General features: G+C 43.2%; 1 protein-coding gene across 2 annotated transcripts in view; it reads left to right on the top strand.

The window, feature by feature from the left end:
- Positions 1-14,256, top strand: part of ADAMTS12 (ADAM metallopeptidase with thrombospondin type 1 motif 12) — a 373,547-nt gene that overhangs the window by 316,117 nt on the left and 43,174 nt on the right. For both annotated transcript variants that reach the window (XM_024755783.1, XM_024755782.1), the window contains one exon: positions 12,263-12,439. In XM_024755783.1, coding sequence (XP_024611551.1) covers positions 12,263-12,439 — 177 coding nt within the window. The remainder of the gene's footprint in view (positions 1-12,262; positions 12,440-14,256) is intronic.

Below are 14,256 nucleotides of genomic sequence, written 5' to 3'. Positions count from 1 at the left end.
TTATCTGCCTGTCTTCCCTTACCAGATAAACTGAGAAAAAAAAATTTAATTTGTGTAACTAATTGCTTGTCCAGCATGCAGCACTATTTCTAAACTGCTTGAGTTTAGCATTTTAGTTAATAATACATTAGCACAAGTGTAATTAAATCATCGTTCAGCAGCTGCTCACAAAGCAAGTATAACATTGAACCTGTCAGACTCAAAATGAAAAGAAAACGGAAACGGAAAGACACATTTGGTCTTTGAAAGTGTGTGTCCTGGGCTTCCCTGGTGGCGCAGTGGTTGAGAGTCCGCCTGCCGATGCAGGGGACACGGGTTCGTGCCCCGGTCCGGGAAGATCCCACATGCCGCGGAGCGGCTGGGCCCGTGAGCCACGGCCGCTGAGCCTGCGCGTCCGGAGCCTGTGCTCCGCAACGGGAGAGGCCACAACAGTGAGGGGCCCGCGTACCGCAAAAAAAAACACAAACAAACAAAAGTGTATGTCCTATATTGATCTTTCGGAAGTGCGATTTTCCTGTCCTTGCTAATCTAGCTGTGGTTACTCATTTTTCTGTGCTGCCTGCATAGTCCCTCGTGAAAGGCTTTATCAGGTTTTAGGATTAGTCAGGCTTGGTTCTTCTGGGCACCAGTCAGGCCCGACCTGCCTGTCACCCTGATGGGGCTGAGCCAGCCCCTGGGGGATACAGATGCAGTCAGGTCATAGAGACATTGGTCAGAGGTGGGGTTAAAAGCTGCTTGGCAGAAGGGGTGAGAGGTATGAGCTGTGCATACACCTTCTGTTTGTGAAGCGCACCCACCTGTAAGACACCCTGCAGGCTCCTGTCTTCTCTCTGGGGAGCCAGTTTCCCTTGATGGCCTTGACACAGAAGGGAAAAGAGCTACCCAGAAATTTGGGGAGGCTGGCATCCCCTCTAGATGGTTAGCGCCCTCATCTTGTAGAAAACTCACGTCCCCAGACAAGCAGGGCCGTGAGGTGTCCCACTGGACGTCTCTGGTTCTCCTGGCAGACTTATCTGACAGACAGGAGTGTGGAATGTCATTTAGCTGCATTAGGCCCCTTTTCCCAAAGAAAGCTTCTGATCCTTGGCAAGAGAGAGAAAGTAGTGCGAGTCCCTGAGAAAATCACCACGCATTTCTTTGATGCCTGCCAACCTCCCTTTTTCTGTTTTCATACCATTTTTCTTTCAGGAACAAATGCTGGTTCTTTTTTCTTTCTCTTCCAACTCATAACAAACTCAAGATCAAAAAAGGACTAAATGTCTGGCTACAAGTTCTGTTCCATATCCAGAAGAATCTCAAGCAACATTTCTATCCCTGACCTTGCCAAATGTTGACCAAGTCCTGAACTTCCACTTTCCCATCGCTGGGACTAATCCTTTCCTTGGAAATTACATGGCTCATAGAAAGGACAGATGTGTGAAATAGCTCACGCTTTTAAAAAGGTCCCTCCACTGTAAAATTCTAGGAATTCTAGCTGATATAAAAGCCTGCATGGGAGATCCGGTAGCTCTTCTCTGGGGTCAGACCCCCTAAAGAAAGCCCTGCTCTGCCAGCTCATCCCTTCCGTGTCTGTCTCTGGGTCTCTTCTCTCTCACGGCCAGGAGGTTTGAAGATGTATTTATTAACCCCTGTAAACTCCTGGTGTTTTGTAGAAGCTGTCTCTGACACATCACCAAGTTCTTCCAGAATGTGGTAACCACCCATCTAAACTCAAACCCTCAAAGTTACTCCATTCCTATCAGTAAGGAAAATATCTCCTCTCTCAGGATAATAGATAAACCTTATGTCAAAGACACTATTTAACTACTGATAGTCAATTGCCCTGACTTCCGTTTTTTCTATCATTGGGGACATTGAATATATGACTTCCATTTTTCCTAGGAATGTTGATTTAAATTTTATCTTAAATTTTTGGTGACTGAATGATACAGCTTTTTGACTACCACGTTATTAACCAGTTCATATGCATGTCTAAAGTCCCAATCATACACTAGGAAATATTTGAAGGCCTCCTTAGTTTCACTGTTCTACCGGGACTCTTAAACTTACTCAGTGGCCAACCTGCAAACCCTAGAGTAGGAAAATAGACCCCCTGGTTTTGCCTTTAACTATCCAGAGGGTTTAGATTCTGCCAACTTGATGGTTTACCTTTTCACAAATACTTTCTCCGAGGGAAGAATTCTAAGTTGATCATGAATCTTTCTGCATTATCCCACTGACCACTACCCCAGATCCAGAGGCACTTTAATCTTGTAGGACTAAGGGTATTCTGCAGCCTCCCTTGAACCCGCAGGGATCACACCAGAGGCCCTGGGTTACTCATCAACAACTCCCCACTGCTGTGTGTGCTGTCTGAATTGTAGCTGTTTAACGGGCTTCTGTTTCGAGCACCACTCATCTCCATGATGGAGCCCTGATGCAACTGCTATGGACAGTTTCTCATACATGTGGCAGTACAATGAGCCTGTACATTCAGATCTTTACCTTTAAAAAATCTAGAAGTTGTTTTTTTTTTGGAATGGCTTGCTTCTTCATGCATTGATCTGTCTGAAACAAATTCCAGGGCATAGTCCTGAAGTTTGTCCCAGAAGTGTACCTGAGAAAATGTAGTTCTGCAGAATTGAATCCTGGAAGCAGCACTGGGCCTGGGATCAGACACGTCTGGGTTGGCAGCTCCACTTTGTCACCGGCATAGAACGCTGGTCCTTTCTTCCAACCTCTTAGGAGCTTTAGTACTCTAAAGAAATGAAGTGGATCCTACGGCATCTACTAATCTCATAAAGTTGTACAGATCAAAAGAGTGTGTGTGCAACAATTTTGTAAATGGTAAAAGACTGTTCAGATGAAGCCTTGGGCAAACTTTGAGCTCTGGGTAAAGCTTAGGAGTAGTTCTCAGGCGTTTGCTAACTTCTGGCTTCCTGGACTTGGGGCAGGGGTGTTGTGGAAAGGTGGCAGTGGAGTAAGTCCTGTCCATCCATCAGGTCTCCACTCCCCAGGAATAAGCAGACAAGGTGAACCATGAGCTTTGGAGGACTTGACCTACCTTGCATCCTGGCACTCGCCAAATATCACCAAGTGCCCCACACCACACAAGAATTTTAGGTAAACAGTTTTATTTTTATCCAATAAACGACCTTCTTTATAATTCCCACTGAGGAAATGAAGGCTTGGAGGGTTTAAGTCACTAACACATGATCAGCTAGTACTAATACTCTCAGTTCTGAGAAACCGTCAACTGGGGGACAGGTCATCAATTTAATGACTGCCTTTCAGAAAGAAAGGAAACACTACACAGTAAATATGTATATCAGTTGTAAGACACATGCCAATTACAGAACATTAAAATTTGCATAAGAAAAGAAGTGATTCTTGTGCTGGAAGAAATGCTGTAAGTGACAAAGATGAACTTGAAAAACCTTCACCTGGGTTTGACACCAAAGCTATGCATCCTCACAGCCCCACACACTTCCTGACTGAACATTTTGCCTGTACCTCCTGCAGTTTTTTAAACTTTATTATCTTTCTTAGAATGATAATAACTTTTTGTAGTTAAGTCTGACAGATCTTGATTATTTCTGAAATGAATCAAAGATTTTTACGTTTCCTTGGAATGCCCTGTCTTCCCACCTAGGTAGTGTTGCAATTTTATTTTAGCAGTAGCTGACCTTATTACCTGTAGCTTTTTTTTGGAAAATAAAAGTGGCAGCCTTTTCTTACGGCTTTGAGTTTCATAATATTCAGTGCTACATTTTTTTTAGATCTGAACTTTTACAAATGAATAAAATAGAGAAAGAGCCCCGTCTTGCTAAATACAGTGCCTGACTCTCATACATAACGTGTTCCCAGACACATACATCAAAGCCCGATGTGCAAAAGTCAAAACAGAACTGCACGTTATCGGGGAGATTTTGTGCCCAGAAAGCAAAAACTGACCAGCTGGAAGGTGAATAATACACTCAAAATCACTGCATTTATTTTCTCTTGATATACTTTGTCGTACACCTAAACTGTTACCCACTCTTGGAAGCCCCAAGTGTTTTAGATGAAGGAATCCACAAGTAGAGAAAAGAACAGCAATCAAATGGAAACCTTTAGGACCACAGAAAGCATGAAGTCAAGACGACTCTAGCTGAGGACTGATGTCCAGACCGTGAGGCCCTATCATGGCCCCTGCCCATCTCTCTTTGTCCACCCCTTCCCGCTGCTCTAGCATTCTGATGGACATGTTGCTGAACAAGCCTTATTGCTTCATGGCACCACGCCCGTATATGCCATTACCCCCACTTTGAATGTCCCCCGCGCTATTTTGCCTGCTGAGTAAGCATCTACTCATCTTACATGATTCAACTCAAGTTGAATCATGAACTGAAGTTGACCGCCTCCTCCTTTGTTCCCTCACTAGATCATGAACGACTTTTGACATATAATCTTTACGACTTCTACTCATTACATGACTTCTTCCTTCTGCTAGATTGGGATACAGGAGCTGGAATATAGTTAAGGGCCCAGTAACAGGGAGGAAGTGAAGTGTGAATGGGGTGGGGGGAAGACGGACAGATGAATTTGGGTGCTGTTCAACACAGAATTTTTGGAATGAATTATTTGATCTTAAGGGTCTTATGAATCTGTTTAACATAAGGAAAGGAACAGAAAAGAATTATTTCCATATCCTGGTTTAGTACTTGGAGAGCAAGAAAATATTCTGAAATCAAAGCAGAATACAAGTCCAGTGATCCCAGACACATATCACTCTAGAATGCTGGGAGAATTTAACCATCCAGCTTATCCTCCTTTCAATTCCGATGGAGAAACAGAGGCTTAGACAGGTAAAGTCACGTAGCCACTTGGTGTCAGGGTTGTACTTGAATGCAATCTGCTGACCTCCCAATCCCACGCTGGTTAACTTTATTATACTCATCTGAACACTTGGTAGCAGTCTAACGTGGAAACTGTATCAGGATGACTGCATAAATCAGAATCAACACAAGGAAGAAATGGTCGTGATTTCATTTTCTTTCTGCCAGGGGCTCCTGTAAGCTAAGAGGAATTTTCTTTCTAACTCAGTCTGGTTTGCTGATCACATCAGTTAAACAAACTGGTGTGAGAAGCAGAAAATGATTAGGCCTGTTTGGACACAACTGGGCATTAGCCAGTCTTTCCATTCTCCTCAGTCTGGCTCCTGTCCTCAGTCTGGTCCACAGACTCCAGGTTAGGAAAGCTTGAATACAAATAACCCTCCTTTAGGGCAATAAGAAAATGAATAGGATAATTGGCATTCAGCAAACAAAGGCAAAACAGTTATATCCTGCCACTTCACTCCTGCTAACTGAATCAGAGGCCCTTCTGAAAATGAAACAGAAGAGTCACAGATTTAGTATCTTCCCTTATTATTTACTTCACCATATTAATAAACTTCATTTCCCACTGAATGTGAATGTACGCTTTGACAAAAAGGTAATGCAAATTAGAAAAATCTAGGAATAACAGGTAGTAGCAACAAATGAAAAATAAGAAAACAAAACCCCGTTGTACACTTATGTCTTAGAAAATTCCTCTTCCTAATAAAGAGCCCTCTTGTTTTAACCATGGGTTATTTCCTGGAAATCTGTTTGTCAGACAAATGGCTGCTTTGTGTGGAAATTATTAGCATGCTTCTGCATTTGTTCTGTGGCTGATTTTATTTTATTTTTTAACATCTTTATTGGAGTATAATTGCTTTACAATGGTGTGTTAGTTTCTGCCTTATAACAAAATGAATCAACTATACATATACATATGTCCCCATATTTCCTCCCTCTTGCATCTCCTTCCCACCCTCCCTTTCCCACCCTCCCTATCCCACCCCTCTAGGTGGTCACAGAGCACCGAGCTGATCTCCCTGTGCTATGCAGCTGCTTCCCACTAGCTATTTTACGTTTGGTAGTGTATATATGTCCATGCCACTCTCTCACTTCGTCCCAGCTTACCCTTCCCCCTCCCCGTGTCCTCAAGTCCATTCTCTACGTCTGCGTCTTTATTCCTGTCCTGCCCCTAGGTTCTTCAGAACTCTTTTTTTTTTTTTTTAGATACCATATATATGTATGAGCATACGGTATTTGTTTTTCTCTTTCTGACTTACTTCACTCTGTATGACAGACTCTAGGTCCATCCAGCTCACTACAAATAACTCAATTTCGTTTCTTTTTATGGCTGAGTAATATTCCATTGTATATATGTCCACATCTTCTTTATCCATTCATCTGTCGATGGACAATTAGGTTGCTTCCATATCCTGGCTATTGTAAAGAGAGCGGCAATGAACATTGTGGTACATGACTCTTTTTGAATTATGGTTTTCTCAGGGTTTATGCCCAGTAGTGGGATTGCTGGGTCGTATGGTAGTTCTATTTTTAATTTTTTAAAGAACCTCCATAGTGTTCTCCGTAGTGGCTGTATCAATTTATATTCCCACCAGCAGTGCAAGAGGGTTCCCTTTTCTCCACACCCTCTCCAGCATTTATTGTTTGTAGCTTTTTTTTTTTTTGTAGCTTTTTTGATGATGGCCATTCTGACTAGTGTGAGGTGATACCTCATTGTAATTTTGATTTGAATTTTTCTAATGATTAGTGATGTTGAGCATTCTTTCATGTGTTTGTTGGCGATCTGTATATCTTTGGAGAAATGTCTATTTTGGTCTTCTGCCCATTTTTGGATTGGGTGGTTTGTTTTTTTGATATTGGGTTGCATGAGCTGCTTGTAAGTTTTGGAGGTTAATCCTTTGTCAGTTGCTTCACTTGCAAATATTTTCTCCCACTCTGAGGGTTGTTTTTTCGTCTTGTTTATACACTGATTGATTTGCGTATATTGAAGAATCCTTGCATTCCTGGAATAAACCCTACTTGGTCATGGTGTATGATCCTTTTAATGTGCTGTTGGATTCTGTTTGCTAGTATTTTGTTGAGGATTTTTGCATCTGTGTTCATCAGTGATATTGGCCTGTAGTTTTCTTTCTTTGTGACATCTTTGTCTGGTTTTGGTATCAGGGTGATGGTGGCCTCGTAGAATGAATTTGGGAGTGTTCCTCCCTCTGCCATATTTTGGAAGAGTTTGAGAAGGATAGGTGTTATCTCTTCTCTAAACGTTTGATAGAATTCACCTGGCAAGCCATCTGGTCCTGGGCTTTTGTTTGTTGGAAGAATTTTATTCACATTTTCAATTTCAGTGCTTTTGATTGGTCTGTTTATATTTTCTCTTTCTTCCTGGCTCAGTCTTGGAAGGTTGTGCTTTTCTAAGAATTTGTCCATTTCTTCCAGGTTGTCCATTTTATTGGCATATACTTGCTTGTAGTAATCTCTCATGATCCTTTGTATTTCTGCAGTGTCAGTTGTTACTTCTCCTTTTCCATTTCTAATTCTATTGATTTGAGTCTTCTCCCTCTTTTTCTTGATGAGTCTGGCTAATGGTTTATCAATTTTGTTTATCTTCTCAAAGAACCAGCTTTTAGTTTTGTTGATCTTTGCTATTGTTTCCTTCATTTATTTCTGATCCAATCTTTATGATTTCTTTCCTTTTGCGAACTTTGGGGTTTTTTTGTTCTTTCTCTAATTGCTCTAGGTGTAAGGTTAGGGTGTTTATTTGAGATGTTTCTTGTACCTTGAGGTAGAATTGTATTGCTATAAACTTCCCTCTTAGAACTGCTTTTGCTGCATCCCATAGGTTTTGGGTCATCGTGTTTTCATTGTCATTTGTTTCTAGGTATTTTTTGATTTCCTCTTTGGTTTCTTCAGTGATCTCTTGGTTATTAAGTTGTATATTGTTTAGCCTCCATGTGTTTGTATTTTTTACAGGTTGTTTCCTGTAATTGATATCTAGTCTCATAGCATTGTGGTTGGAAAACATACTTGATATGATTTCAATTTTCTTAAATTTTCCAAGGCTTTATTTGTGACCCAAGGTATGATCTATACTGGAGAATGTTCCATGAGCACTTGAGAAGAAAGTGTATTCTGTTGTTTTTGGATGGAATGTCCTATAAATATCAATTAAGTCCAACTTGTGTAATGTTTCATTTAAAGCTTGTGTTTCCTTATTTATTTTCATTTTGGATGATCTGTCAATTGGTGAAAGTGAGGTGTTAAAGTCTCCTACTGTGATTGTGTTACTGTTGATTTCCCCTTTTATGGCTCTTAGCATTTGCGTTATATATGGAGGTGCTCCTATGTTGGGTGCATAAACATTTACAATTATTATATCTTCTTCTTGGATCGATCCCTTGATCATTATGTAGTGTCCTTCTTTGTCTCTTGTAATAGTCTTTATTTTAAAGTCTATTTTGTCTGATATGACAATTGCTACTCCACCTTTCTTTTGATTTCCATTTGCATGGTATATCTTTTTCCATCCCCTCACTTTCAGTCTGTATGTGTCCCTAGGTCTGAAGTGGGTCTCTTGTAAACAGCATATGTATGGGTCTTGTTTCTGTATCCATTCAGCCAATCCATATCTTTCGGTTGGAGCATTTAATCCATTTACATTTAAGGTAATTTTTGATACGTATGTTCCTATTACCGTTTTCTTAATTGTTTTGGGTTTGTTATTGTAGTTCTGTTCCTTCTCTTGTATTTCCTGCCTAGAGAAGTTCTTTTAGCATTTGTTGTAAAGCTCGTTTGGTGGTGCTGAATTCTCTTAACTTTTGCTTGTCTATAAAGGTTTTAATTTCTCCATCGAATCTGAATGAGATCCTTGCTGGGTAGAGTAATCTTGGTTGTAGGTTTTTTCCTTCCATCACTTTCAGTATGTCCTGCCACTCTCTTCTTGCTTGCAGAGTTTCTGCTGAAAGATCAGTTGTTAGCTTATAGGAATTCCCTTGTATGTTGTTTTTCCCTTGCTGCTTTAAATATTTTTTCTTTATATTTAATTTTTGATAGTTTGATTAATATGTGAATTGGCGTGTTTCTCCTTGGATTTATCCTGTATGGGACTCTCTGCGCTTGATTGACTATTTCCTTTCCCATATTAGGGAAGTTTTCAACCATAATCGCTTCAGATATTTTCTCAGTCCCTTTCTTTTTCTCTTCTCTTCTAGAACCCCTATAATTCGAATGTTGGTGCATTTAATGCTGTCCCAGATGTCTCTGAGATTCTCCTCAATTCTTTTCATTCTTTTTTTCTTTATTCTGCTCTGCAGTAGTTATTTCCACTATTTTATCTTCTAAGTCACTTATCCGTTCTTCTGCCTCAGTTATTCTGCTATTGATCCCTTTTAGAGAATTTTTAATTTCATTTATTGTGTTGTTCATCATTGTTTGTTTGCTCTTTAGTTCTTCTAGTTCCTTGTTAAACATTTCTTGTATTTTCTCCATTCTATTTCCAATTTTAGGATCATCTTTACTCTCCCTATTCTGAATTCTTTTTCAGGTATACTGCCTCTTTCCTCTTCATTTGTTTGGTCTGGTGAGTTTTTACGTTGCTCCTTTTTCTGCTGTGTGTTTCTCTGTTTTCTCATTTTGCTTAACTTACTGTGTTTAGGGTCTCCTTTTCACATTCTGCAGGTTCGTACTTCCCATTGTTTTTGGTGTCTTACCCCAGTGGTTAAGGTTGGTTCAGTGGGTTGTGTATGCTTCCTGGTGGAGGGGACTAGTGCCTGTGTTCTGGTGGATGAGTCTGGATCTTGTCTTTCTGTTGGGCTTGTGGTGTGTTTTGGGGTGTCTGTGAACTGAGTATGATTTTAGGCAGCCTCTCTGCTAATGGGTGGGGTTGTGTTCCTTTCTTGCTGGTTGTTTGGCATAGGGTGTCCAGCACTGTAGTTTGCTTGTTGTTGAGTAGAGCTGGGTCTTAGCGTTGAGGTGGAGATCTCTGGGAGAGCTTTCGCCGTTTGATATTACGTGGAGCCGGGAGCTCTGGTGGACCAATGTCCTGAACTCGGCTCTCCCACTTCAGAGGCACAGGCCTGACCCCCAGTCGGAGCACCAAGACCCTGTCATCCACACGGTAGATCCGCAGTTGATCATAAAATGATATAACTCAGGAACAGCCAGATGAAAGGGATGCATAGGGCAAGGCACGGGGAATGGGAGCAGAGTTCCCATGCCTTCTTCAGGCACACCACTCTCCCAGCACCTCCATGTGTTCACCAACGCAGAAGCTCCTGTTCTGTGACTGATTTTAAATTGGCAGTTACTTTTTTCTCTGTGTACTTACAGCATGGCAGGCAAATGAAATTTTAAATTTTTAGCGAGGGCTGTCTGGCAAGTGTTGCTTATTTCTGAGAAGCTAAACACACTTGATTTATGGAAGCATTAGAGCATCAATCTGCCCCCTTGTCATATGGGCCCACATCTTCTGTGTTACAGCCCAAGGTTTGATGTCAGGTGACTTGTGCAATCTGCCTGGTGGCAGAAGGATGGGGATCAGTATTTTGGGATATACCTCTACTGAAAGGTTTTGAGGAATTTTCTTTCACCATCCACATCCCTACAATTATGATTATGCCACCATAACCAGAAAGCATGATATTTTACCATGTAGAGAGAGGGCCAGATGAAAATATACCTTACAGCAATGCGCACACCTTGGTGGTGGTGCATTTTCTCAGCCAAGACTATAATGAGATCATCAATGGAAGGATTGAGAGGGTGAAGAAGGATGCTCTTTATAGCGACCACAGATCTCTTTAGTCCACTGGGAGCCCCCAGTTGCTCTTTTCTCAGAATTCATATATTCATTCAGCAAGCTGTGGGGAACATCTGTGCTGCACCTAGCCCCATGCTAGATGCTCAAGACACAGTGGTGACCAGGGCAGATAGGCTTCCAACTTCAGGGCAGTGATAGTTTAATAGAAAGGATGGACAGAATAAATAAAAGTTGTTTCACATTTCAAGTTCTTTTGATGGAAACAAGGAAGGATCTGAGATAAATAACAAGAGGGATAGGTATCCTTTGGAGAAGGTATTCAAGGAAGGCCTCACAGAGAAGGTGACATTTATGCTAAGTTAAAGGAGGGGCAGTAGCAAGTAATGCAAAGGGTGGAGGAAGGAATATTTGGGACACAAGGACCACAGGACATATTGTTAATCCACAGAGAATCTGGGGGAGAGGGGCTGAGGAGCACAGAGATCAGGTTCCATGCCACCTACTTCGGGTCCCCACTTGAGTGTGGGCAGTGACAAGACAGGCCAGGACTGGCCTTGAGAGACTAGGATGCACAGGCAAGACAAGCTGAAGGGAAACTGATGGCACCAGCTTTCTACACAGACTGTAGACAGACCAAGTCTTGGAAGCTCAAGTTACGATTAAGTAAAATCTAACGGGGTGGGGGATGGAGAAGCTTCCAGAATCCAAGAGGTCAGAGAGTGAACCAAAGAAGTCCTCCAGAATAGGCCACGTAAACTCTGGTTTTAGGTGACCCAGGCTCAGCCGTGTTTATCATGATCTTAAGGAAATCAGCAGCCTGCGAGTGAACAGTGCCCTTTACTGAGAGCAGGGTGCAGGGGCCGCTGCGCAAGGTATGGGCACAGGGTAGGGGGCGTGAGTGGGGCCTCTGTAAGGGCTTGCTGCAGGCACACGCTGAGAAAACCCTTGGTGATGGGGGCTATAGAAGGAAGGATGGTGGGCGATGGTGCTGTAGGGGGAAACCTGGCAGTAGGGGCAAGGACAGGGTTGGCCCACTCCCTGAATCAAGCCACTGAGCAGTTATTCAGTTTATTTTCCTTATAGAGGCCCTTCCCTTGAAACAAGGTAACCCAACCTGCATTCACACTCAGGGAGAAAATGGGTTTTCAGTAGGATTTTGAGAGACAGTTGGCTGTGGCTTTGCAGAGGGCTCCCCCAACAGCAGTTCCTTTTGCCTCAAATGGACACAGGCATCTTAGGGAACATCCACCCACTGAGTGGATGCTGCGCCAGCCTCACCCCAAGCCCACCCCTGCGGCTGTAATCTTCACAACAGTCCCTTAGGTAATGGTTACTATCCCAGTCTACAGATATGACAGCTGAGGCTCAGAATGTTTCTGCAGCTCGCCCAAGGGCTCACTATGTGTGAGTGACAGAACTGGACTTTTCACCTGGTTTTCACCCTTCCACACCTGCATTTTCTGACATCGGGAGGCCCCTCTTGGGGAGCTGCTCAAGTGACTCCCTTTCTGAGGGAAGACAGTTTACTAACCCTTCTTCGTGACTGGAAGCCTGGAACTTCGTGATGCTTTGTGAAACCCCTGGGAATCCGGGCGTGGACGGTCTGATACCGAGGACTCAGGTGTCCCCTTTTCTCTCGCTCTCCATACAGTGCTCCAGAAACTGCAGCGGGGGCTTCCAGATCCGGGAGATTCAGTGTGTGGACAGCCGGGACCACCGCAGCCTGAGGCCATTTCACTGCCAGTTCCTGGCTGGCCCTCCTCCTCCCGTGAGCATGAGCTGTAACCTGGAGCCCTGCGAGGAGTGGCAGGTGGAGCCTTGGAGCCAGGTACGGTGCCTAGTACACCATCCGGACAACCTGGCAACCATGAATCTCTGTGTTACCTTGTGAGTCTAGATGTCAGGGAAGACCACACGTGTATCAATCCAGCGCCAGGCCTCCACTCAGCCACCTTCCACTGGGTGTGTTACTGAACCAAACTTGGGTCACTTGTCCATATACAGTAAAGCCAATCTACTGACACCAGTTGGTGGTGAAGGAAAGTGCAGCGTTTATTGCAGGTGCCAAGCAAGGAGTCCAGGGCAGCTAGTGCTCAAAAGGCCTGAACTCCTCGAAGGCTTTCAAGGAAACGTTTTTAAAGACAGGGTGAGGGAGGGGGGTTGTGATCAGCTTGTGGACATTCTTCCGATTGGTCGGTGGTGCGGTAATGGGGAGTCAACAACATCAGCATCACGAACCTTCTGGTTCCAACCCGTCTGAGGTCTACGTGCTTGTGGGCGCCATACAGTTAACTTCTTCCATCTGGTGGGTGTTTCAGTCTCTGCAAAACAGCTCAAAAGATGTGGCTCAGAATATTATCTATAGTCCTTGAGGAGGAACTAAAGGTCCTTGGCTTTGTTTAATAGCTAAACTATTATTATGTTGTCTTGCTTGACTGTTTTCCTTTCTGAGTTTCCTCACCTCACTGATTAAATGTACTCTTTGGAGATCGGGGAAGGCCTAGGAGGCTAAAGTGTTTCTATAGACAAGAGGCAGGTGGAGAACATGATGGGGTGAGGGGGCAAGGCTGTTCTGGGAAAGCCCCATGGGGTCCTGCTTGGTGACAGGTGGGGAGGCTGGGCAGGTCCAGCAACTTGAAGGCTATGTTGTGTGCTTTAAACTGTGACTGCTCAATGGTTTATTACAACCTAGTCTCAATGGATATACTGGGGAATTGGGGTCCCTGTGGGGAGATGTACGTGTACCACTGTGGTGAGAGGCATTTAGGACAGAGCATCACATGCCCCTCTTAGGCTTCTGCAGTGGGGCTGAGGGTAATGGTCAGATCCTTTCCACACACAGTATTTAATTTCAGAGTTCCACCTCTCAGTTAAATGCCCAGATCCTCATTTACACAAATAAAAAGAGGGTTGTGTGTGTGTGTGTCCATTCTGTTTTGTGAGGGCTGAGGCTCTGCTGCGTCTTTGTCCTACTTCAGTACATGAAAACAAATTACTCTTCCTTGGTGAGATATAATGATTTCATTTGCCTATTGGCCTCAGTAGCTTAAAAAAAAAAATACTCCCAACTGTACCCATGCATGGTGGAAAGAAGAGGGAAAGAAAGAATGCAGCGTGTTTTGAGTGGGTCCATACACTGGACACTTTACCTACAATACTTGTTTTAATTATGACAACAACCTGGATGGTAAGCCTTATTAATTCCACTTTATAGGTGAGTAAATTGAGACTCAGAGGTTAAGAAGCGTACATGAGGTCACACAAGTAGAAAACAAATGGTGGAGTATTAAATTCAAGCTTAAGGCTGACTCTGATGCCTGTACTCTTTCTACTGTAGAATTTAGTCCAGTGGACATGGAGCAAAGAGCAAACTGAGGAGAAAGAGTGAGTCATAAGTATTTGGGGGAAAACTTACCACATGCCAAGGAAGGGAAGATAAAGAACCACAAGTGTAGGATACAGAATTAATGTTCAACCCTGGAAGACTGAGCCCCCTCAAGCTTCTTACTGTCTGCTGGGTCAAGCAGCCATGTTGATTCCTGAGGCCCTGGGTCAATACCTGGTGTTTTCTGGGGCAAAAACCACCACTGTCCCCTCTTCTGCTTCCTTCCCTGTCCAGCTCTGGAGGACATAAAGTACCTGCTA

The sequence above is a fragment of the Neophocaena asiaeorientalis genome, unplaced genomic scaffold (genome assembly GCF_003031525.2).
Source record: "Neophocaena asiaeorientalis asiaeorientalis breed wild unplaced genomic scaffold, Neophocaena_asiaeorientalis_V1.1 scaffold93, whole genome shotgun sequence".
NCBI classification, from domain to species: domain Eukaryota; kingdom Metazoa; phylum Chordata; class Mammalia; order Artiodactyla; family Phocoenidae; genus Neophocaena; species Neophocaena asiaeorientalis.
Note: the sequence above shows the minus strand (reverse complement) of the source record. Positions and strands in the feature narration are given on the sequence as shown.